We start from the raw sequence: 26523 nt of genomic DNA, 5'->3' as shown, positions 1-26523 counted from the left end.
AATCGCTGGGAGTCCGGGATGGAATGGAGTGTGTAGACTAGGTTATCATCTGCTTCAACAGGAGGAGGAGGTATGTCATCAGCACCAGGCCCTGTGGAGGAAGGGAGAAGAGAGACATGGTGAGGTTTGATGATGGTGAATGGACCGATAAATTGGGGACTCGGCTTGTGACAGGGCAGTGGGAGACAGATATTCCTGGTAGAGAGCCAGACCTTTTGCCCTGGATGGTACGTGGGTGTTGCAGCTTTTTTTGCATCGGCCTGGCTCTTGTGTCTCCGGACTACCCCCTGGCAGATTGACATGAGCGGAGTCCCACACCCTCTCGCTCTCCCAACTGCTAGAACCTCTGATGACTGACCTGACCAGGGAAACAGGGGCGGTTGGTAGCCGAGTATGCACTGGAAAGGAGTAAGTGGTGAGAGATTTGTGTATACACGGCCCAAGGCAGAAAATGGTTCCAACTGTGCTCATGGTTGTGGCAGTATGACCGAAGGCAACACCCTATTTCTTGGATCTTGCGTTCAGTTTGACCGTTAGTTTGAGGGTGATAGCCAGAGGACAAACTCACAGAGACTCTGAGAAGCTGGAAGAAGGCTTTCCACACGTGATGCGAACTGTGAGCCTCCATCTGATACAATGTCCTCAGTAAGTTACGGAAGACATGATGAAATAGAGTTTCGGCTGCTTCCACAGCAGTAGGAAGGCCTTTAAATGGAATGAGTTTACAGGCTTTGGAGATGCAGTCAACAGTTATGAGGATACATGTGTTGTCATCAGATGGAGGTAGGTCGGTGATGAAGTCTATTCCCAGGTCAGACCATGGTCTGTGAGGAAATAGTAGTGGTTGGAGCTTGCCTTCCGGTAGATGTCTCAATGTCTTTGAAATGGCACATATGGAACCTCCTCGGACGAAGTGTTGAACATCCTGGGTCATACTTGGTCACCAGTAGTGATCACAGAGGAACGAGAGGGTTTGCTGGTTACGTGGGCGCCTGGATCCCAGAGACAAGTGAACTGAGTTCATTAGGTAATTCGCAGGTATGATGGTATGTAAGTGCGTTCCTCAGGACCTCCCGGCAGAGCAGATTCCTCTTTGGTGGCAGCTGTTATCTGGTCGTCCAGTGCCCACTGAATTGGGCAAACGGAAGAGGGCTGGAGGGAGAATGGTTTCAGGAGGTTGTTGTGGTAAGCCTGGAAAGTAAGTTTTCTTGTCACTTGGACGGTAAGTAACCTTGAAGTTGAAGCGTGTAAAGAACATGGCCCACCGGGCTTGGCGAGGATTAAGGCAACGTGCAGTCTTGTAGATTTTCCAGTTTGCGGTGATTTGTGATTACCAGAACACAGCAACATTAAAACTGGTGTTTTGCTCCCCCCAGCCAAATAAGAAGCTTGAAGCAGCATGAGATGTGGATGGTTGGATGAACCCTTGCTTGAATGCCTCCTCTATGTATTTATCCATGGCCTGCATCTCCGGGATCGACAATGGATAGATTTTAACTTTGGGGAGTCATCTTTTAACGATGGCGCAGTCCCATGACCGATGAGATGGAAGTTTCTTCACCAGCTACTTGCTGAACACATCCTGGATCGCCCGATATTCCTCTGGAATGTTCACCGTAGACTGTACTTCAGGACTTTCCATGGTGGTGGAATTGAGGTTGACAGTTAATTCTGGAGGCTGAGATTTCTTGCGAGGAAGATTTCTTCTAAGGAAGTTGTAAACAGCGATTGAAGCAGAACTCACTCCACTTAGTAATTTCTCCAGTTGACCAGGATACGACAGGTCTTGAGTGGCGGATGGCTGTCAGGGGAGGATTGCAGCGATGATGTTTCTAATTGGCAAGCTAAAGTGCGTTGGACTACATGAATGGATCATTGTATCAGGTTTCTCTAGCCCCATAGGGTCATCGTAAATTGCTGTTTGCAATCTCAAATCTGGAGAAAGACCCTGTTGAAAAGCAGTGATTAAGGCAGCCGCTAGTGTGTGGAATTATGATATTGGAACAAGAGAGATATGATATAGGCGATCTGATATGTTTTTCATATTACATTGTTTTTATATAATTTTATTTTAAAGTTTCAATGCTGTTTTTAAATTTTATTCATTTATTTTATCTAAAGTGCTCATTTTTGCCTGGTTTACTCATTATCTTTGATTCCAGTAAATTTGCTTTAAGTCGGATTGACTATCTACTGTAGCTATCTACTGTGACTATCTACTGTACTTGCATTACGTTGCATTGCATTAATCAGTTTATGCTCTCTGATGGTTATTCTGGTGCAGTTTCAAAAAATCAACAAGGTGTTCCACTTTCTGATCATTTATTTTCTCCACTCTACAAGTGTTGTTCATTTTGCTTTAAAAATACCCTACAGGTAATGGTCAGGGCTCTGAGTGTATAGTAACTGGGTCATGGTAGGCTAACATCTAATCTGTACTGGTCTGAGTGGTTTTCTCAGGGGTATTTGAGCTGTGGGTCAAAGGTCAGACTGAGCTGTTTTAGGTCATCGAACCACTGTTCCTGAGTTCATGACATCTCAGGACTCAGGAAAACGTTCTCTTTTTCACTCTCCATTCCATCATGCATATATTATTTAATCTTTTTCTGCTCTGTTTGAAGTCAAACGTGTCTGACAGTGGTAGGCTTTTGACCCCATGCCTGGAAAATGTCTGCCTGAAACCATTCTCACACACACACACGCACACACACACACACACACACACACACACACACACACACACACACACACACACACACACACACACACACACACACACACACACACACACACACACACACACACACACACACACACACACACACACACACACACACACACACACACACACACAGAGTAACATATTATGTACAGTGCATATGGCTTTTAGCATCAGTGAAATAGGTTCTCTATAGTGATCAAATTTTTTCAGAGGTACTAAAATAATGTTTTATTGCATATTTTATTTTAGACTGTGGTGTGTGGGTGCACAGAACAATTTGCGCCTGTTTATATTAGAATTTCAGATAGTTTTAAGTGGCAATGTTTATACCGCAAAGACCTTGCCTACCCTCTGTTGTCATTGTGACCTAATATGCATCTAGGGAATAGTATCACTTCCTGTGAAAGTTTTATACATCTCATTTCAGAGTTACGACAGTCCATAAAATTTTGCATGCTGTAAAATTACTGTCCACCAGACACATGGACATTGATTAGCAGCTCATTTTGCAAGTATAAACGCAACACGAAGTGTGTGTGCATGTCTGTTCCTGTTTTTTGATTTTCCCCATTTAAACTTTAAAGGGATAGTTCACCCAAAAATGAAAATTCTGTCATCATTTACTCACCCTCAAGTTGTTCCAAACTTGTATGAGTTTCACACGTTCCGTTCTGTTGAACACAAAAGAAGATATTTTAAAGAATGTTGGTAACCAGTCAGCTGACGACAGCCATTGGCCCTGTCCCAAATGGCGCACTTCATGCGGACTTTCGGTCTTGTGGACTTGAATTGCGCGTGCTCGCTGAGTCTAGGAGTCCGTAGGCCGTCCCATTCAGCATTTTAACGGTCTGAAGTGTGCTCAGCAGTGCCCCCTTTGTACCCTTGAAGAGGTCTTCCACGAAGCCCGCATAGAAGCAGGCTCCACGCACTTTAACTACCCAGGAATCCTTGCGAAAGGCCAATCAGACAACAGATGGGAGGAGATTTCACTTACGGATAATTGTTGACATGGCTGAGAAGAAAATATTACGTTTTTTATGACCTAAATGTACATTTTACCAGTTGTTACCTACAGTTTATACAAACATTATGGTCATCGACCAGTGGTTGATGTCTCAAACATAATAATAGCGCGTTTAATAATACGATTGCATTATGATTAATTAAATAAATAGAACCGAATGGCAGGGCTTTACTGAGTCATATGTAAACATAGTATGAATATTGAAACCTGTAAATTGAAAAAATTATGTTTAAATTATGTTTTAAAATTGTAATCTTAGTTCAAATGGAACATTATGTATTATTATGTACAACTGTATACATCATTTAAATAAGCATGATATATCTATTGTCTAATGCCCAGGTGATATGCACAATATCAAAATATAGAACTGTAAAATTAGGCTGTGTAGCGCAAAAAATGTGATTTCTCCTGTCCAACATCAACCAGACCGTTATTTCCGGCATGCCGATCGAGTCTGTCCCAAAAATACCTCTCAATGCGCCCTCGTGGACTCGCGCCAAGGGCCCTATAGGTCTGGACTACATGACGTCACCAAAGTGTGGACTCTGAGGAAGTCCACAAGTCCGGAGTGTGCCATTTGGGACAGGGCCATTGACTTCCATAGTATTTTTTCCCCTACGTCAACGGTTTGATTACCAACATTCTTCAAAATATCTGTGTTTAACAGAATAAATAAATTTATACAAGTTTGGAACAACTTGAGGGTGAGTAAATGAATTTTTATTTTTGGGTGAACTATCCCTTTAATAATGTGTTGTCATATTGTGAGAGAGACAGAGACTGAGCATGGGCTATTTTTGAGATGGGATATAGCGATGTGCATACTGTATAATACTGACTATTACTTTTTTTAAAGAATAGACAGTTAAGCGGTGCACAGTATGGACTGATAAACATTTCAAACATGTCTGCTGAAATGTCACATGGCTGCACTTTGTGGCATGTTTAATTCAGCAAGAGGTGTCCAGTTATCATCTCACCATGTCTATACTAGAAGCATCAAAGTTGCACGTCATCTTAGATTGTCTGCTAACCACCGACCAATCAGCTTGTGAGCTCAAGTTTATAGCCACAGTCAAATAAAATAAAATAAATTTTCAATCGAACACTAAAAAAAAATGTTGGCTTTTGGAACCTGTTGACATAAAAAAGTTAATTAAAACTTTGTCAATAGGTTCCACATAACTGGGTTACATTAAACAAACTTAATTTGTTCATGTAACTTTAACATCTTGGAATGAAGTCATTTTAAGCGACCCATTTAAGTAATCTCAAAGTGAATTTTTATAGGCTCCATGACATGATTCAGATATTCATATATTCATTCATCCATTAAGATTTCATTTATTTTAATTTCACACAATGGAATTGATAGACTATAGCTAGCTATTTACTAGCAGTAGCACATATTAGCATCTTAAAGGAACACTCCGACTTTTTGGGACTTTAGCTTATTCACAGTATCCTCTAGTGGTGGGAGAAAAAATCGATCCATCGATGCATCGCGATTCTCTCTCCAACGATTCTGGATCGATTCTGAGAATTTCAGAATCGATTCTGAGCTTAGTTTTTTACCAGATGTGCGATGACGCTGAGTTTGCTTTAGAAACACCCGTCTTCTGCTTGCTAACAATTCCTCACACACGCACACAACTCGAACCTTCCGTAAAATAATCTTTCATAAAGTTCGGAAAGGTTGAAGCGAATTACAAGGACATCCACAGGCTTCATTGCACAGGATGCACTGTGAGAGACGCGCGCTTGTTTTGATGTTACACTTAAAGTGTGCTGTCTCGCCCGTCTGTATTTTCCTTACAAATGCTCTACGAAGTCATCATTTATGTGGTTTGGAATGCAGTGGACTTATATATTTAAAATATGAATCTCACTAACAGAAGGCTGCTTTCAATTTTAAATGCTGACGCACGCTTTGTTTGTGTACGAGACTGCTCGCGCAAGCGGCTGTGCGACTCCGTGTAAGTGGTTTAATATACTTGTGCAAAATGAACGTAAACACAGCCAGTTATGTCTTAAGGGATTAAACGGACAGGACAAACCACATTACTTCTTATATTTCAAAAGAGATCCGAGCGTGAATGCAGCTTAATAGATCTCCCGCAGTCTATGTCATAGTAAAATACAAAAGTACGATGAAGAAAAATCACTCACAGTTCTTGAATGGAAAATGTTCAGATAATCTTAAATACTGAAAGCACTCTTTGTTTGTTGTTTGCCATGTTTCTTTGCTCCTCTTTATTATTTGCTACTTGCTTGTATGGTTTGAAGTTATATAAGTTTAAAATTCTTAAAATACAACTGTTTTAATGATTTTTTTTAATTTGTAATTATTTTTTAAAAAGTACTTAATTACTTATGTAAACTAATGAATTAATAAGGGGGGAAAAGTAGATAAAGAATCGATCTGGAATCGGATCGTGACCTCCAGAATCGGAATCGGATCGGATCGTGAGGTGACTAAAGATTCCCACCTCTAGTATCCTCCAGAGTTAGATAAGTCCATACATACCTTTTTCATTTCTGTGCGTTCTGTAAGTGTTATTTGACGCACCCACCGCTAGCCTAGCTTAGCACAAAGACTGGATGTAAATGGATAAGGTAGCATACTAATCCCAATAAGTGACAAAATAATGCAAACATTTTCCTATTTACATGTTGTGATCTGTATAGTCACAGCGTGTACAAATAACAAGGCTATATCCTCCTGAGACCCAGAAAAAAAAAGTTTTGAATGTAGTTTTTTTCCATGTCATCACACTGTTTAGAGCACAATAAACAAATGGTAAAAAAACATTTTTGAAAAATAATATTTTATTCATACGTTATGTTATGTCCTCTGTAGGGCTGTCCCCGACTATGGATTTTCATAGTCGAATCAGAATCGTCATGTCTTGCCCATAGTCGACTAATAGTCGAATCATGTGTATGGGGGCGGGGCTTTAACGTTTCAAAGCCGCGATGTACAGAAAATCACACAAAGATATAGAAGAAAATGTATAAAAACATTTTTGATCAATAAAACTAAGAAATAACATAAATAACTCCAGAAAGGCCACACTGCAGATTTGCATTTCACATGCAAATCAAATTAAATCGGCTAAATTACCTGTGCGAGCAGGCCAGCCTACAGCACATCGATGCACCGAAAAAATAAACAATTAATTTACTAAATTAAATTAGAACAGAATATACCTTTCTAATAAATAAAAATACAAAACGAAATAAATCAGATTCAAGTCACAGGATGAGGAGCAAATGTGTGCAAAATGCCTAAAGTGCAGGGGAACATATATTCAAAACACAAGCCACAAATAGTTAGATTAGATAACCCTGACAGATTAATAAATAAAATAAAAATAAAGAAATTATTAAAATAACGATAGTAGCCAGAATTTTCAACTTTGTCTTTTTAACTGCAGAAATTTGCAATAAATGCTAAACTGGAGAGGCAGTCTTTTTAGCTAATAATGTTCACAGCATCCAAAAATAAAATTAGAACCGGCTGAAAAGTTTTGAAATCACTTGTACCTGATCGAGAGAACAAATCCTGAAAGTCTTTCACTCTGTCTGTCCGTTGGAGTCTTTTCAAATTGTGCGCGCGGATAAAATACATTCTAACGTGAAACCCAGTCTATGCGTGAAACATGTTAACGGTGGCCGGCAGAAGTGCGATCATGGTTTTCCTGATGCTAAATCCAGCCTTGGAGAATATCCTTTCTGATGGTGTACATCCACACTTTAGATTTTCTTATCCCAGACATTGTTAAAGATTTAAATCCTTGCCGCGAAGACGCTCCTCTGTCGGTCACGGATTGAAAGTGAAACTTAAATCTGTCACGGGGTGTTTGGATTTATTCACGCACGTTAAAAAATATTTATTAAAAGCTTCTTTCTTTGCACATTTTTATATAGGCCTACAGCATTATCATAATAGGCTGAATATTAACGTATTTACATAAAAGCTAGTTCTATGTGAAATCAGACATTGAGCGCCCTCATATAGCCAAAGTGGCATGATCCTCGTTTCATAACACCTCTGCGAAGATTCGACCGTGAGATCGGTAGTCGAATCAGGCTCCTCCTATCGAAGCATCGAATCTTCGACTATTCGGGGTCACCCCTAGTCCTCTGTAGTGGACGCCAGGACTAAGTTGTTTAAAAAATAAAATGACAAGAAATCATATGTATAGGCAAAACCAACGGGATTTTTTTTTCAATCACCAATACATTTTGGGGTTTCAGGATTTTTTCAACCAAAATTTGTATAAAGATTATTCTCAACTATGTTATGAAAGAAATAACGGAATGAATTGATACACCATTTTACTTTATGCAATATGTGGCTAAAATGGCCGTAAATTAATATTCCCATTCAATGCAATGTATCTATACACTGTATCTAATTTGCACATTAACGTGTTCTTGGAGCAACATTTAATGAAAAAAGAAGTGTAATAATTGGAGTAATAATTGGCAACATTTAAATAATAATATCTAATATTTCATAGGAATATTGATGTATAATTTATTTCCATATTCACTTGTTGTGTCTCCTAAAATGCCTGATAAACATGATTTAAGTCCTGGTGTCCTCTACAGTGGACACGTTTGAAATCAATGCCCTGTTCTGTAACAGAAAGTATTCTTTTTATTTGAAACACCTTAACATTTTCCTGAGATGTTGCTTTATGAAATACAATTTGAAAAGTAGTCCAATTTAAATTATAATTACAATATATTATCATATTTCCATAAGAATGCTACATTTGATCACTAAATTAATGTCAGACATTTTTAAAGACCAAGGAGAAGTTGTTTTCATGGTGAAACCTCCAAACATTTGGTATCTCTGAAAAGTCCTGAATGTGCTCTTTACAGGACACACAGGTTGTGTCATGTGACATGTATGATGTCAGAGAAATTCACTAAAATATAATGTCCACTACAGTGGACAAAAGGCTATTCTCGGGTCCCAGGAGGATATGAGACAGAGACCATTTTTAATCGTATAAATACTGGGAACTATATTCTCACTAGGCGTAGGAGCACAGCTACTTGGGCGGAGTGATTAGCGCAGCACACGAGCACACTTCTCCTCACCACAGGGCGTCTCGTGTGCTGCGCTAATCACTCAGGGGTGCCAATCCGCCCAAGTAGCCACTCCGCTCAAGTAGCTGTGCTCCTACGCCTAGTGAGAATATAGTTCCCAGTATTTATACAATTAAAAATGGTCTCTGTCTCATATAGCCTTGTTATTTGTACACGCTGTGACTATACAGATAACAACACATAAATAGGAAAATGTATGCATTATTTTGTCACTTATTGGGATTAGTATGCTACCTTATCCATTTACATCCAGTCTTTGTGCTAAGCTAGGCTAGCGGTGGGTGCGTCAAATAACACTTACAGAACGCACAGAAATGAAAAAGGTATGTATGGACTTATCCAACTCTGGGGGATACTGTGAATAAGCTAAAGTCCCAAAAAGTCGGAGTGTTCCTTTAAAGCAGGGCTCAGTAGTTTCGGGATTTCTTCGCTGTGTTCTCGCTTTTTGCTCGCAGGTTTCTCTCTAGAGCTCCCCCCACAGCTTCGGAATAGATATTTGACAACACTGTTGTAAAAACTCGTTGGCGATTCTCAGACACCAGAGGCTAGTAGATCAACGACATCAAAGCAGATGGGACATTCTTTAAAACGTCGTCTTCATTCGGGTTTGAACAGCGTGAGGGAGCGCAATAATGACACCATTTTAGCTGATTTCTTTTGGCCATAAAGCAATTGTTTACATCGCGAGACCTGATATCACGCGGATTTTCCGCTTACGGGCACCAGGGGGGTGCGAAACGACCACCATTCAACCCGAAATAAGTAATATAACCATTCCAATGACTCCGAAGCTGTTCAGTTAAGGTAAAAAAGTTACTTAGTTCACCTTTAAATGCTAAGATTTGCTCTTAGCAAATCCTTCACCTGTTCCTTCACCTAAAGCAGTTGAGGTAACTGAATCAGTCCACAGCCTAACCAAATGCTCCACTCTTCTCCACAATGGTAACACACTGTAATTTAAATGGTTCTAATAATTCCAATGTAATTGAACATAAAACACAATTACACACTAACAAGTCTTCCCCTTTTCTCAAAAAAAAACAACATAAAATAAAACTTAATTTTAAAATGTATTATCTCTTAATTCAACCAAATCAAGCTTTTATAACAATCTACTGTTTTTGAAAATCTCTTGTTCACAAAGGCTGTATTTATTTGATCAAAAAACACCAAGCAGATAATATTGTGATATATTATTACAATTTAAAATAACTGTTTTCTATTTGAATATATTAAAAATTTTAATTAATTTCTGTGATGGTAAAGCTGAATTTTCAACATAATTTCTCCAGTCTTCAGTGACGCATGATCCTTCAGAAATCATTATAATAGGGTGTTTAAGTAACATGTATTATTACTATTAATGTTGAAAACAGTTGCGCTGCTTTAATATTTTTATGTAAATGTGATACATTTTTTCTGGATTTTTTGATGAATAAAAATTATGTTTTGTAACATTATAAATTACTTTCCTGTCACTTTTGATCAATTTAATGCATCCTTGCTGAATAAAAGTTATTAATTTCTTAAAAACATTACTGGCCCTAAATTTTATAGTAAGTTCTCACATATGGTAATAGTAAGTGAATTATTGCTTTATTTTCGGGCTGCTCAGCCAATTGAAATGGAAGTGAACTTGCTAGCATTGCTGTACACTTACTGATTTTGACAGGATGCGAAAAAAAAAAAAGGATATTTACCAATTTTGTGTTAAAATATTTCAACTTATGGCAGTCCGAAGAGAGACGCTGAAATTCACTTTTGATTATTGCTTCTGATTTAAGAGGCAAACTGGAAATATGGAGTTATAACAATGGAAAATGAAGTTGAGAACAATGCATTGTGGGATCCAGTATTTCTTGTGCTCTGACTGATTACTGCACATTTCAGTAAATTTAGTATGTCACCTGGGCATTCCATCATCAGTACATTGTACAGTATTCATTGTGCATACTGCAGCAAATGAGTAGACCGCCACTCCGAACACTAGAGAGACGGATACAAAGAGGGACTGGAAGTAAGAATGTATAATGAATGAAGGTGTACGTTACCATTCTTTCTGAGAATTTAAATTTAAGACACGTTGTTCTCATTCAACACTCGCACGCATTTTCCAGCACAAACACTTTAGATATATTAACCGAAATGTGACTCAACTGAAAATTATGTGTGCGTATTTCAGCTTGGACTTTTGGCAGCCCACTGCAGCAATTTAGCAAAGAAGGAAAATAGTTGCTTTTGTTCTCCGCTTGTGTGTATGGTCAAAGACGAAGCCTATCTTCACATAACAGCAATGTTTTGACAGGTCTATTTCACTGACTGCCCCCTCCACCAACGAAAAACCACCCCCATCGTGCGATGTAGCCTGAGCAAGCAGGTATTGTTTTCATCCCTGACTAAGTACAGATCCTCTTACCCTGCCCGCTATCAGCTACACACAGGAGGGCAATGTGAGCTCATAGCGGCCTGCTTACTGACCTGGGACCAGCTTCACGACTCTTTCTCAATGGGTCTCATGCTGCGGCTGATCGCTGTCTGATCGCTGCTCCACAGGTGAATAGCTCACCTCCTCCTCCTCCTCCTCCACCTCCTCCCTTTTCTCGGTCTCTCTTGGATGGTCACTGGAGTCAGTTAGCGGATGGAGTCGAGTTATGCCCGAACTTTGTGCTCCTGAAGTACAACCTTTTGCAACAGAAAGAAACAGACATTCTGGATTATTTTGTTTAAATTCTGCTCGTAATCAAGGTAAAGTGTGATATAACATTAAATTCTGGTTTCATTCAGTTGATGGCTCTTTAAGAGTTGTCAGATATGTTCAGTTCTGTTTTCTCAAAGTTTTTTAGGTCTGTTTTTGTTGTGGTTGAGTGCACTTTGAAACACCCAGTCTGAGTCTGTTTTCCATCGAAGAACAAACGTGGTGGTGATTGTTGTATAGGATTTCTGACTTTATATAGACAATGAAGTGCTATGATTTTATAAAAGACCTTAATATGGTGTTTTATAATGCTTACAAGAAAGACATTTCAGAAACTAAATCAGCCTTAAAGGTTATTCAGTGGCTCTTGGGTTTAGTCTTCCAGAGAATCCTCTTTTTTTTTTGCTTTATCAAATTCTTGAGCTGGCTGTTTGGTTATTTGAAGATTAAAGAAGTTGTTGGTTACAATTTAGGGTTCTTTGGATCAGCATCAGTATACTGTATATCATGGTTTTGTTTTAAAAGGGAAAAGGAAAAAAAAACTTTATTGAATGATTTAGTAATACATTTTAGTAATAAATTATTTCTCAAAAATGGTTTAGAAATGAAAATGAAATATTATAAATTCTCGATTTTAACCTGAAGAAAATTAACCCATGTTAGATTTGCAGCTCAGCGAGCCAAAAAACCCTCATCTGATTACTAGAATACTAGACAATCTGCTGTGTGTACTTCTGAGGGAGAACTGAAATGTCTACTACACACTACTTGCTGGTTGCTAAGGCATTGATTTACTGTCAAAAGTTTGAAATCCATAGATTAATAATTTTTTTTTATCCTGAAGAAAATGTGTAATTTTTTCCAGGCAAAATTTCACAATGCTAGGGCATTTCCTTTGTGAGAACTCAAGTATTCAGAGTGATTTTAAGCTAAAAAAAAACGTACTCTAATAATATATTCTGGTCTTTAGATATTGCTCACGTGACTCCTTAAATGTCAGTCTATTGGATTTTTCCCCTCGTTTTTAATGTCCGCCATGCTTTAATCGTAAATTATATTGTTTAGAAAAGTAATGGCACAACAAGCTACATAATTAGATTCATTGTTCAAGTCCCTAGCGCAAACATTGCAGGAGACAAGTTGTATGCCAGAGTTTAATACTGATGTTAGAGATCAAGTATGAGCAATAGTAATTGTGATGGTTGTCTTAGCAGATAAATGCAATATATGTATAGCGGTGGTGTGTGTGTGTGTGTGTGTGTGTGTGCACAGGCTCAGAGCTCGTGCCCTCCGGCTGTGCCTCAGATTCTCCATCTGTTTCAATTAAAGTGAGTGCAGGACTCACTGCACTGCCGGGTTTAAATGTCACAGTGAGAAAGCGCTCACCCTGCCCACAAATAACACCACTACAGAACAGAAGACCTTAGCACAATGGATCGCACACACTCCTAAGTAGCTCCCCAATAAACGAATTGAGAAGGTGAAATATTGCACTGATCCTTGAGACATGAGACATAACAAACCCATACCTGCTGTGAGTTTCTAAATAGCAACACTTCTAATTCCATACATACATACATATATATACATATATATATATATATATATCGATCCACTGATATTTATCAGAGATGATCATAGATGTTTTTAACAAATGCACCATTTTATTTGTTTAACACTTTACGATATGGTTTCATTTAACACAGTTGACTACATTTGTTAACAATGCTTCATTTATCAATCTTATAATTTCAACATATGATTTTATACATGTGTGAGTAAAGTTAGATCTGTTAGCATTAATGTACTGTGAGCTAACATTAACAATTTTATTTTTTATTAACAAAGAATTTATATTCATATTATATTATTATTTTAATGAGTTCATGTTAGCTAATGCTTAAACTCATTTTAAAGGAATAGTTCACTTAAAAATGTAAATTCTGTAATTTACTCATCCTCAAGTTGTTTCAAACCTGTATGAATTTCTGTCTTCTGCTGAACACAAAGGAAGATAATTAAATAATGTCGGTAACCAGTTGATGGGCCCTATTGACTTACATATAGGTAAATAAATACTATGGAAGTCAATGGGGTACATCAACTGTTTGGTTAATATTCAGTAAATGTGAGTAAATGATGACAGAATTTTCATTTTTAAGTGAACTACTCCTTTAATACTGTAAATGAGACCTTATTGTAGTGTTAACAGTTTATTTTCTCTTTACTCTATCAAAATTTATAATATAACTCAGAATATTAAGTTTATTATAGAAGAAACAATAGGCTACTTCTGACTAGAGGATTAATAACAAATGTACTCTTTTTGGAATATTTCAAATGTCTTTATAGTCTTTATCAATACCATCAGATTCATGGAATTATTTATAAAATCAGGAGATATTAATATTATCCTTCACCCTGAAGGTGTTATTTTCATATTTATCTTGTTATAATGTCACACGCTGAGTTTTAGCTATTTAGCAAGTTAGTTTGTGTCAGAACCATGATGTTAACTTAACACAACTTAAGATTTGTAGAAAAAAAAAACGAGAACCTTTGCGTTCGCTCTCAAAGAACACAAAAGTTTTGCGAGCGAATGCAAAGTTTCTCGGGGGAACGTAAAGGTTTTGCGAGGGAACTCAAAAACATTTGAAATGCTCATATTTTTCACCATGTCCCTTTAAGGGCTTCGTAGACACGCGCACTGATTGACAAGCAAGGGAAAATACACAATTTTGTGAGAAAATAGAAGCAGCAGGACCAAACATGTTGAACGGATTAATACCAAATAAATCCTTAATTCTTTTTCCACGTTTTAAGAATCAGTGATTGGCTTTTATTTATAGTTTTCTGGCTTATGAGGGTCTGATTGATCCGGATCTATTCTTTTCCGTCCTACATTCTGTTGTTGACTCAAACTGTTCTTGTCACTCACTGACAGAGTAAACTCAAGGACTGTTTGCTGTTTGTTAATAAGTAAATAAAGACTGCACACATTGGGTAGAAAGTTTCCCACGGAAATGCATATAGTTTAGCCTTCTTTGTCTCTCATGTGCACACACTCTCTGTCTCGCTGAAATACATTAGATTCATGCTTTCATCTTCGATGTCAAACAGTGCGTACACATGTTGTAAAACGGACTCCCACTCTGGACAGCTAACTATTATCCATGGTGAGTGTTTACTCTTTTTGTATAAGGCATGTAGAGAGAGTGAAGAAGTTTTTCTTGATGAAAAGCCTCACTTCTTGTTCAGTTATACAGATGATATATAAAACAACACAACGGTTATACAATTCTGAAATTGATTTCAGTCCCCTTAATTATGTAGGAGCAGATTGAGGAGATGAAATTATGAGGAAACTTAAAAGTTGCGAGCTGGATTCCATAACTCAACGGCAAACTGTAACATATACTACACAGTATAGTTGGTTGTTGAATGTTGCTAGGTTGTTGCTTACTAAAGTTTTGGTGTTTTGTCCGTATTTGGTGTTATCTGATCCCTTATACAAGTAATATCACACCCTCTCCTCAACAAGCCGCATGATTTGAGGTATCATTCTTATGCAGAAACAATGTGGGATGAGTTATGAGGTTTAATATAGGATTAGGGGTTTGTTCAAATCCCTAACACTCGGTATGAGCAATAATATTAGTAATGAGGTAGTATCATCCATGATAATGAGTAAGCAAGCAGCACTAATTATTTTAGTGTTTATCATGGTGTCATAATGTCAGTCTTTTCACCGCCTGCCTCAGGTTTGCTTTTATTTGCAGTGCAGTGCAATGGAGTCTCTGCAGCCATGGGTCATCTTTATGAGACGCGTCCCACTAATCGTATTTAAGGCTTATTACCTCTCTCACTTTCTCTGTTTCCGTCACACACACACACATACTCCCAGCCTGTGGTGCTGGCTTCATTAGTACTATCTGTCAGCATTAATGTAGGAGAGGTAAATAATTGGACACAGTGCGTTTGCCGTAGATGACTTCCGCCACAGTTTTGGCTCCTTGATTAGCAGGCTAATTGCATTTAGCGGCTTTTGACGGCAATCATAGGCTTTTCCAGACACTTATGAAACATCTGTCAGAATGAGAGTTAATGCAGCTTCTGCAATCATCTCGCCCGTAAATGCCACCCTTTCCTAAACGTGTCCGGAATGACCAGGTGTTTACTTGCTTTTATAATTAGAGGTTTAGGCTAAACGCATTTCTCATGCTAAATGTCTGTGAATCAAGTCAGGCAAACCGTGTCAATTGTTTTATTTGTCATCATCTGTTACCTAACATGTTGGTTTCAGTGGAACCTTGTTCAACGGTGATATATGTTCAATACCAAAATGCTAAATGGTCGAGTCTCGGACTTAATGGGTCATTGTTTTCCTTGTCTGAGAGTTTTGGTTGAAATTTAAGCTTTGCTTTGGGTAAAGGAATGTGGGAAGACCTTTGGCTATCTCTCCCATCAGCCCCTTTCTGTCTTTTGGTTCTTTATGTGTCCTGGGAATCTCAACACATTTGGCCACGAGCCCAAAACAAGTGAGTTTTTCAAAATGAGGTCTGCAGAAAATTTGAGTGAAAAAAAAGAAAAATCTAAAATGTTTAAGAAAAAAATTAATCTGTTGACTTAAAATGTTAAAAAAAAAATGTAAAACAATGTTTTTATTTAATTTTTTTATTTGGTCAAATGGTTTACATTTTTATTCTGCTTTCTAAAAACTGGTCAAAAATCATAAAATTAAATTGATTCTAAATTAATTCTGATCATTTTATTGTATTTACATGTATGTTTTTCCCTCAATAAAACTATATTCCATTTTTTTTTTTACTGTAAAAAATATCGGAATACAGTTTTATTAGCGGAAACATTGTGTTTATCTTTAAATTTTATTGCGGATTTAAATGTTGTACAAATTTAGTAGAGTTAGTTTGGCATTTTTCTAACATTACTTGTGGGTGGAAAAAGTTACACTAATCTTAATACAAATTATATTTTTTTACTTTTGCTTCAATACGGAGTCAACACAAAAGCTAATTTAATTTTGCAAAAAATAAAATAAAAAATAAAAATTCACACTATTTTCTCACAATAAAAATAGGTCTATGCATAAAATTACATATCTGCTTTTGTGCTTGCTAAATATTTGGGGGTCCTTTGCATGAAACTATTTTAAAGCCTCAGATTTACAGTTTGATCACTTATAGGATCAGATACTGTGATTTTGTTTTTGAAATAGTTGAGGTTGTATCTATAGATTGTTGGGGCGCGGTGTGCTATTAGTTTTCTAAGCAATCAGATTCATTGATTTTTATTTTATTTTTTACCTGGCAGACCATAAATTGGCTGAAAAATCCCACAGATCACTGTACATGTGGGTCTCCAGTTACAAATTGTTAGAATGCTGAAATAATATAAGCATAGAATAGAATAGAAGCCCAGTCTCTCTTGCTATTGGTTTTTATGGAAATTGATGCACAATAGCGTGAATCCAGCATGACCACAAGTTGTCATTGACCATGCTAATGTGTTTGTATGGAGCAAAGACTCTTTTCATCTACAGGTCACAGCTCAACCACTGTTCAGCTCCAACACTGTGAACCGTGAAGAACGGCACAACACAAAAAAACGTCCGTGTTCTGTTTGTTAGAAAGCTATTTCATGCTTTCAGCTCTCTCTGCTGTGGGGAGGTGTATTTGCAGTCAGCAAAACAATTGGTGAATGCATAGGGACTGGGGTTTTTTTTGTCGGATATTACATAATATATACACCAGGGATGGAAATTAACTTTTTTGTCCACCGGCCACTGTGGCTGGTGGATTTCAAAATCTACCAGCCACTCAATGTTTTTACCAGCCACTTTCTTGTTTTTAACCGACAATGTGTAACTGCATGTGAAAATTAATACTACAAGATCTACAATACTTAAGCAGTTTATTTAATCTCAAGTCTCAATGAAATACTGACATTTTCTCTTTCTCTCTTATATATATTTCTCTTTTTTACCTGGATGTGGCATTTGAATGATTCGTGGTCTTTTATGGCTTCCAGTTTTAGGTTTTTAGTCCCAACAATGAAACTAGGGCTGGGCGATATGGACCAAAAGTCATATCCCGATTATTTAGGCTGAATATCGATATACGAGATATATCCCGATATTTTTTCCGCAAAGTGAGAGCAAATGTTCAGTCAAAGTCAAAGCCAAATATGACATGTCACAAGTAGTTTTATTGAAACCGGCTATTTCCACACACACAAGTAGGCTACTGTCCCCCTTTACTTAACATAAATTGTAAGAATATGACTAATAGTAAAGACTAGTACTAATAAATAAACATTAGGCCTATGCTAAAGCTATTAAATAGCAGTTCCAAACTAGTTTTTGTTAATACAATGTTGGTATGAGCCACTAGAGTCATTTAAAAATATAAAAAATAACACAAAGAAAAATAAAGTGGCATTTTGGGGTTAATATGGAAACGACAGTTACCATGGTGAATACACAATATTAACAATAACTGTTAATGAACCATGGAAACTGCTCCTGGTGAATAGTATGAAAATCATCCCTGCATTACTTTTATTTTGTGTAATTTACAACGTAACGGCGTTGCATGCTCTTAGTTTATTTTGCACTTTATATACAGTGAGGCGATACACAGCGCGCACCGCCACATTTGCGCGTGCATTTGAAGAGTGTTCGCTATGAGAACAGGATAACGGCTGACGTGACAGGACAAGAAAGTCCTTTTTTCTGAGGTGAAAGACTTTATTTCAGCGTACACTTATGTCCTCTAAAAGTGTCCGCCGTCTGTGTGAAACAGTATATTTTTATTTACCCGCCACGGTGGCCGGTAGGTGAAGCGAATTTACCCGCCACAACACAAAATCACCCGCATTTGGCTGGTGGCGGGTGCTAATTTCCATCCCTGATATACACTGATATTATTGGCATAGCTCCTCTTGGAGCCCTATAGCAGCACGTGGATGATTGGCCGGGAGATTGCTCTGTGCTTGGTGGATGTCTCTCAGCTGTAATTGTTACGCATTGACTTCAACACAAACATGATCGTAATGAATGTGTTTAATTTTTAGAGCAGAGGAGAGCCGCAGGGGCTGGATAAAATCAGATATGCATACAGGTGCTCACGCGTGCACGCTATCGTAAAGCTGGCATTTAAAAATGTGAGGACGCTAATAGGGTTGTGATGGTGTAGATAGAACAGCAATGCTTTAAGCATATGAGTGATTTTATAATTGGAGATACATTTTTCATTTTCTAAAAGTTAAGGAAAAAAAATGTTCACTGACTTCTTATTGAAAACATATTTCATTTTAATAATTCAGTGCTTGCCAAACAGTTACTTCCTTTTTTTTTTTTTTATGGCATATTTCTTTATAGTATTGTTGATCAACTTTGTTACTGTCGATTCTGTTACATACTGTCAACATTGTTACTCTACTTTGGTAGTTTGACGGTAACAGAATTGACAATTTGAAACTTTTTTGCCAAAAAGTCCACTTATAAATGCTAAGAGCTAGGGCTGAACGATTAATTGCATTTGCGATAATATCGCGATGTGATGAAATGCGATTTTTTAAACCGCAAAGCTGCGATTATAGTCTGGTCACGTGACACGCGAGAGTAAACCTGTCTGTATTGCAGATGAAGCATCAACGTGGCACGCGACACATATAGACCTGGCTACAGGAAATAACAGTTTATGTTTAATTTATGTGATATTGTGTTATAGATTCTCTCCAACGATTCTGTATTGTATATGTCTGAGCTTAGTTTTAAACACAGACGTGTACGACGCGCGTGCTTTATAAACAACCATATTCTGCTTGCTTCTAATTCCTCTGTCTCTCTCTCTCTCTCACACACACACGACACCATTTGAACCTTACGAGAAATAATCTTTAATAAAGTTCGGAAAAGTTGAAGCGAGTTACAAGGACATTCGCGGGCTTCATTGCGCAAGATATGAGATACGCGCGGTCTGCGTGATGTTACTTCAGTAGTGCGCGCTCGCCCGCCGGTATTTTACTTACAAATGTTCTACGAAGGCATCATATGTCTTGGAGTGCAGTTGGCTTATTAAAAATATGAAAATCACCGACAGAAGGTGCTTTCAATTTCAAATACTCACGTGCGCTTTGCGAAGAGCGTTTGAGCATGCGGCTGTGAGCGAGTCTACGTGGTTAAATGTAGGCTACGTTTGCATCTCAAAATGCTTTTATGACACGAATTTACCAGTAATGTGACACTTTATTAAACAAACAGGACAAACCACATCTTGTAATTTCAAAAGAGATGAACACGTTCAGACAGCCTACTTAAATACTGAAAGCACTCTTTGTTTATTGCTTGTAATATTTTTTTCCCTCTTTGTTATTTGTTTTGAAGCTATATTTGTTAAAATTATTAACATGTAATTGTATTAATTTAGTTTTTTAATGTGTAATTATTATAAGTAGGCCTACTTATAATTATGTAATTAAATATTTTAAGTTTTATTAATAAGATCAATTAAAAAAAAAAAAAAAATGTATCGGCTCATGAGGTGCCTAAGATTCCCTTCTCTATTTTACAATGATTTATTGCTTGTTTTTGTTGAATAATAGAAAAGATAAAGAACTTAAAAAAAATCGCATATTAAATCGCAATCGCAATATTGGTAAAAAAAATCGCAATTAGATTATTTTCCAAAATCGTCCAGCCCTACTAAGAGCACATGGCACTAATGAAATCATGATTAAAAGACTTTTAAACAACCCAGTGTGTGATCAGTGATCAGTGATGCATTCTGTTTTCCTTTTGATATTGTGGTAACCGTTTTGACATTTTACAAAATAACTCTTGGTGTAAGAACTTTTTAGATTAAAATATTTTCTCAGAGAGAGCACACATACCTTTAGTGCTTCAGATCTTATCAGTGAGGGAAAGTGACATCATTTCCTGTATTTTAATTAGTTTGGGAGATATTCCACCAATTTAAAGCTAAAGTACAGTAACAGAATTGACTAGATTTATGGACACACATTTTTTTATAAGATAAGTTATTTTTAAACAATTGGATGTTGTAGAATTAGTTAAAGCTTTTATAAATAAAATAAATGAAATATTACCAAAAATTTAATATTTTGTATTACACTATACATGATGGAAAAAATACACTGATTAACAACATGAAAGCCTGATTTTCAGCTATATCAGCTGGCTATGTTCAGAATTGCATACTATCATACTAGTCATAATACTTCAATAGGATGCAGTGTGTATACTAGTCAGTTTGCAAGGTTTTTATGATTATATGTTAAACAAAAATGTATATACTGTATGATTTTTATGGAGGATTACATGAATTTGTCTCTCTCCGTCTGGCTATTCCTGCAAATTCACATTATACTTTACAACACAAAATGAATGTTAATTGTTAATGCCAAGAGCCTGTTCTCTAGAGTGGCTTAAATGTGGGATAAACTCCCAGTCAGAGATTTTTAATGAGGATTGTATTAAGCTCCCCTTTTTGTGTAAGATTGTTCTGTGGCTTTTGAAAATTAGGCTTATTATTAACTTGCTACAGCAGTTTTGGTGTGTGTCTTAGTTTAGTGAGATTACGGACTGCTATGTGTGTCTGAAATTTAATATTCTACCCTTTAAAGGGGTAATATTATGGAAATAAAAAAATTCTTGAACATTTGAAATAATAAAAGTTGGATATAACTTTCAGAACTTCCTTCCTAGTACATAAAGGGCATTTATTGGAACAAAACTACACGCATGAGTCGTTTTCTGATAAATGCATACAATACACGATTATCAGCTAGATAAATACATAATACATAAATACACCCACATGTACAGTGCCCATTCAGAAATGCAGCCCATGTCACAGTGAAGCAGTAATGTACAAAGTAGGGTAGTTAATGTTCTTCCTAAACCCCAGAAGGAACAATATCTCTCATGTCAGTCTGATAATTTTTTGCGGCACATTTCAGCTTGGATTGTTTTGTGAACCTGTCCTAATGTAGACTAGATTGTACTCTAATATTAACCTTCTCCAAGTGCAACAAAGCTCAGTATTTCACATGAGAGGATGCATAGGAGTTGTAAAGACAGCAAAAAAAATAAAAACAAACAAAGTTTAATTCTAATAGTGAGAGAGTAGAAATTGAAATAGAAATTTTTGACCTTCTACTAACATTATGTGGTTGATGATTTTTTTTTATTCCATCTATGCAATAGTATGCACACCTTTAAAGTTTTGATGGTAAACCTATGGGCTTATATGTGTATTGAAACTAGCATTATTTAGTTTTGTTATTTGCCTCTGTTGTGAATTCATTGTATTTATACCGGTTCAATATTTCAGGAAGAAAACCCTAAGAGTCTGGAGGGAAATTGATCTTTAACATTTCTAAAAATGCATGTGATGTTGTATTGTGAAGCATGGATCTAGAAGCACGAGAAGAGAAATGCCTCTTATTGAGTTGTGTACTGCTAGACTAAAGATGTGAATAACTGCATAACTTTGAGAGTACATCTTTTATTCACTTACTTGATGAAAATAAGCAGTTCTGATATGAGTCTGTTTTCTGCTGTAAGGCACAGAAGTTTTACAAACACTCTCAAATGCTATATGATGTTGCATGAGAAACACCAATGGATGTAGAATTGTGTGGAAATGTGTGAGTGTGTGTGTGTACAGTATATGTGCTCCTGTTGCACTGTAAACTGAATTATTAAAATCTGTTTATTTATTAATATATTTTGCTTACCATACAACTCACTGTAAAAAAAATCATTTTATAAACATCTCTACGGCAATAAAATAATTTTTTTTACATGTCAAATATAAATGCATTTTTATCATTTTTTTCCTTTTAATTACAAAGATAATATTTTTAACACTTTATAACAGGGTTCATTCATATAAAAATGAACAACAACATTAATTAATCTTTATTAGTATTTATATATCCTGACTTTTGTTTTCCTCAAGTCATGTTCATTCAAAAGAAATTAATAATGAATACATTAAAGTTCCCCTATTATGCTTTTTCAAATATTACCTTTAACCCTCTGAGGTCTGAGGGGTTTTTGGGGTCCTTGAGATGTTCTGACATGCCCTGACATTTGTGCTTTTTTCAGTTGCTTATAAACATATTAATGGCAAAGGTATAATTACACTCTATTTAGCACAAACAGGGCTACCATAATATGTGAGCAACATGCATGTACATGTTTGTATTTTTGAGAGAATAATGTTTATGCATGGTTATTGAAAAAACTAAAAACTAAAGTTTCTGAAATAAGGCCACAAAACACATACTAAATACGTGTCAATAAGACTTTTGACTAATTGATGTCGTTGCCTAGAGTTTTTTCTTCAAAATGATGTGAAAATCATCCTGCCCTTATCATTCACATAACACAATACATTGATTTAAATCTTGTAAAACACTTTTTGTTTGTAAAGGCAATATGCGCAAGGGGCGTCAACCATTCAACAGCATCATGCATATGTAGTGGTTCACACCTCAGGAGACAATGGGGCCCGCATACTTAATGAGCCATTCATTCAGGTGTGTCACCTATAGCCACAAGAAAGAATGCAAGAGCAATATATATACAGTATATATATATATATATATATATATATATATATATATATATATATATATATATATATATATATATATATTCTACCAAATTGGTTCACAGTTGGAAGCATGTCAATTTTTTTTTTTTTTCACAAATTTTGCTTGCAAATTGTATAATATCCAAGGAAAACATGTCTATTAATTGTGCAGTTAATTCTCATACTGTATTTTCAGTTTTGGAATATGTATCCTCTCCCCAAATTTGTCAATAATAAAACACAATAAAAATTATTTAAAGAAAATGCTTATATTTACCTTTTAAAATTTGTTTACATCTACCTTGTAAATATATATATTTTTATTAAAAAGGTTACAATTACAACAACAATTGAAGTGTAATCTTTCTTTGTAAAAACTAAAGTATACATTTTATCATACATATTTCAAACTTTGAATATAGCCTACATTGACAAAACATACTATATTTAACATATTAGCAAAAATTGGCAAACAAAAGCTTATTTGAGGTGGCAGATATTTTACAGTAAAAATGTGTAATCTATCCAAAACTAATCAACGAAATGTTGTCTTTCATATGTCTGTAACATAGGTCTTTCGTTTTTATTATAAGGAATATAAAATGTTAATTTGCAGTTTAATACGTTGCTTATACAAATACATTTTATTTCAACATATTTCAATCGATTTTACTCAGTATAGCAAAATAGTTTGCTAAAAGCAGATCATTCATTCACACACAGAAACGCAATTCAAATTTAAACCGTCTTTTTGCGAGTTGTGGTAAACAGCGCATCTCTGCGTTCATTCATTCACACAGAAACGCGATTTACTTGAGAATGAAAAAAAAAACGTACTACATTATTCCATCCGTTGCTCCTCGAAATACCAGCACTTCTGAGGTAAGTTTTCCATTATTATTATTCCTCACAGCGCTGCGAGACAGTGTAGACAACTACACTTATCATCTGAATAAACTTGTGTTTTCTCGAGCTGATATGTGGGCGTTCACAGTTTGTATGGGATCGTCTCAGTCATTTGCGTTTGAATAGCGCGCGCTCTCCGTGGGCGTGGCCGATTATAACGTAATGAGATGAGATGAGCTCGACTGGAATCGCTCTCTTTTAATACAGATTTCACAAGATGAAGATATTTGTTTTTTATATAAATTACTTCATTTAAAAGACGAGAATTCAAGCTTCATGCCTGTGTCTTTGTATGCCTGTTTGACTGAGTATTCGCTCAGTTATTGTTCATTTTCGGACGCGTTTCAGAATGGACTTCACTGGCAGAGAGAAGGCAGAACTCGCTTCGTGTTTATTTTTCTTTATTTGGCAAAAAGCACAACACTTTGTTTTTATTGTGAGTATACACAAAAATAATACACATTTAACAGAATCGATTGATGTATGAAACTCCTATGGAAAATCAAAGTCAACAGAGTATTTATGAGTTTCTTTTACATTGATAAAAAAAAAGTGAGCTGGTATCGCCGGCGATACCGTAGACCTCAGGGGGTTAATGCAGTGTGTAACATAGCTGTTTGTGAATGTAAAATGTCTGTAAAGTGTAAGACAGATAAAGTTGTTGTTTCCTAAAAGAAAGAATCGATTCTGAACTGCCGAAACGAGTCGTCGGTATTCCAGTCTCACTTCCTGTTACATACCTACGTAACAATGTAACAAATTTGCATAATGCCAAGCATACGGCTCTCATTTGCTGCCTGCAAACAACGTCTACTTTGATCCGCCCTCAAACACTGTAGTTGTAGCTGACGCCTAGAAGAGTTTGGTTTGTGTCGACATGTCGAGTCCACTTTGCATGCACTAAAAAAGCATGAAGACTCACACTGGAGTTGATATGGAAAAATCGACACCATTGTTCGTATGACTGTGTATCAAGTGCTGAGGAAGCCTCCTGAGCTGAAATTCAGATATGGTAATAGGTGCTTTTGTTTCCAACACAAGTGGCAATCTGTAGACCAATCACAATAGACTGGGCCGTCTTACGTGTTTTGTCTTGCCAATTTACACATTCAAACCATTTTAAACGCAGAAGAAATGCAAATCGCAACTCGCGCGTTAGCAGTGCGCACAGCCGTACGCACCCGAAGCCCGTGCACGCAGAGAGAGAGAGAGAGAGTGGCGCGTTTCAGATAGTGCTCCAAACATCGAATTGATTCCTCTTATGCGTTTCCTTGCCCTTGAACGGACACATGCACACAAAATTGTTAAAAAATTCACCTAAATACCCGTCTCGGACATTATTCTCTCGGTCATGTCATAAGTGAACAATTGAGAAAGAAACCAGATGTTTGTCAGTTTTTTCGGTCTGTGCATTCGGTCTTAAAGTGACAGAAGCAGAATATTCCTGATGTTGTCTGCGTCATTAATGTTAATAAAACAACAAAATACAAAACACAATTTTTCGCCCCTTCCCTACCTTTTTGAACCGGAGTACACAGACAAATAACTTAGAAAGATGACGTGACTTGTGACCTTTCCAACGTGATGACGTAATACGTGGCGCGGCGCAGACCAGCACAAGACGAACAATTGTGGTTAAATACAGTTACACGAGTAGTTACATGACCAAGTATGGTTGGTGACACAAAATAAAACCAAGTGCCAAACCAGAGCGATTGAGTGCACGCACTGAGACGAGAGAGGTATGTATCAACTCGTCTTAGTTAAGGGAATAACATAGTTTAATATGAAAAAACGGTGGAGTGTTGCTTTAAGAGTCACACCTGTTTGTAAATATGGTTGTCAATCCTAAACATATGCCAGTGACTGTATCTACAGAATAATATTAAACTCCAACAGGAGAAGTGACAACCATATTTGCAGTGTGTTTGTGGCCTTGGACACTACACAAAGTAGCTCTGTTGCCATTGGTTACCTAACACTGATCGCTGAACACAATGTACTCAATTAGCTTCATTTAAGAACGTTAATTGGAAATTCTTCATCGGTAGTCCGCCATTATTTTCAATAGCTTGCAGAAACCCTTTAATCAGCTGCAAACATGATTTGTATGATGTGTGTAATTGTGTTTTATTATGATGCATGGAGAATTCCACCTTGTGAGTCTTTTTTTTCACGTTTCCTTCCTGTTTTTAGTAATGGCTTGAATCTCACAGGTCAGTGTAACTTCCTGCCAGGGTGCGTGATTGGATGCCAGGGTTTTGTGGTTAAAGGATGCCACACATGGATGATTGCTTATAATGTCATGGGCTCGACAGAGCTACTAGAGGAGTTCATATTATATATCTTTCAGATGCAATCAAGCTGTCTTTTATTTCTCACCGCATGTGTGTGTATCTCT

At 36.7% G+C, this 26523-nt stretch overlaps 1 protein-coding gene across 9 annotated transcripts in view; it reads left to right on the top strand.

Moving 5' to 3' along the window:
* Nucleotides 1-26523, top strand: part of shank3a (SH3 and multiple ankyrin repeat domains 3a) — a gene marked incomplete at its 5' end in the record, with an annotated part of 375301 nt that overhangs the window by 42606 nt on the left and 306172 nt on the right. For 3 of the 9 annotated variants that reach the window (XM_082181746.1, XM_082181748.1, XM_082181742.1), the window contains one exon: nucleotides 14376-14747. The exons of 2 other annotated variants lie outside the window; for them this stretch is intronic. Coding sequence is in view for 1 of the 7 variants with exons in the window: in XM_082181752.1 (XP_082037878.1) it covers nucleotides 14745-14747 (3 nt within the window). Of the gene's footprint in view, nucleotides 1-14375; nucleotides 14752-26523 lie in introns of those variants that run through there. 4 more of the 9 variants (XM_082181751.1, XM_082181749.1, XM_082181747.1 and 1 more) reach the window with 3 other exon arrangements.

This window comes from Leuciscus leuciscus (genome assembly GCF_965113295.1).
Source record: "Leuciscus leuciscus genome assembly, chromosome: 10".
Taxonomy (NCBI): domain Eukaryota; kingdom Metazoa; phylum Chordata; class Actinopteri; order Cypriniformes; family Leuciscidae; genus Leuciscus; species Leuciscus leuciscus.
The sequence above is the reverse complement of the archived record's forward strand: the minus strand, read 5'-3'. Positions and strand labels throughout refer to the sequence as shown.